The sequence below is a fragment of the Haliaeetus leucocephalus genome, unplaced genomic scaffold, assembly GCF_000737465.1.
Source record: "Haliaeetus leucocephalus isolate CR32 unplaced genomic scaffold, Haliaeetus_leucocephalus-4.0 Scaffold419, whole genome shotgun sequence".
In the NCBI taxonomy this organism is placed as follows: Eukaryota; Metazoa; Chordata; class Aves; order Accipitriformes; family Accipitridae; genus Haliaeetus; species Haliaeetus leucocephalus.
Genome location: NW_010972855.1, coordinates 19,119 through 19,492, shown reverse-complemented (window position 1 = coordinate 19,492; position 374 = coordinate 19,119). Strand labels below are relative to the sequence as shown.

At 66.3% G+C, this 374-nt stretch overlaps 1 protein-coding gene across 1 annotated transcript in view; it reads right to left on the bottom strand.

Annotated features, from left to right (window-relative positions):
- The window catches only part of LOC104835994 (zinc finger protein 239-like), a 1,566-nt gene extending 1,510 nt beyond the window's left edge, over positions 1-56 (bottom strand). Inside the window, exon 1 of the mRNA XM_010574294.1 lies at positions 34-56. Coding sequence (XP_010572596.1) covers positions 34-56 — 23 coding nt within the window. The remainder of the gene's footprint in view (positions 1-33) is intronic.
- Positions 57-374: the final 318 nt, after the last annotated feature.

Here is a 374-nt window from a genome sequence, read left to right as displayed (position 1 = left end):
GGCTGGAGCCACCCGAGGGCACGAGGAACCCACGTCCTCGTCCCCCGTGTCCCCATCTTTGTCCCTGTGCCTCAACCCCGTCCCCATTCCCATGTCCTCACGTCCCTGTGTCCCCGTCCCTGTGTCCCCGTCCCCGTCCCCATTCCCGTGTCCCCATCCCTGTGTCCCCATCCCCGTGTCCCCATTCCCGTGTCCCCATACCTGTGTCCGTCCCCATTCCCATGTCCCCATCCCAGTGTCCCTGTCACCGTGTCCCCATCCCCATGTCCGTCCCCATTCCCGTGTTCCCATCCCCGTGTCCCCATCCTCGTGTCCCCGTGTCCGTGTCCGTCCCCATTCCCGTGTCCCCATCCCCGTGTCCCCATCCCCATGTC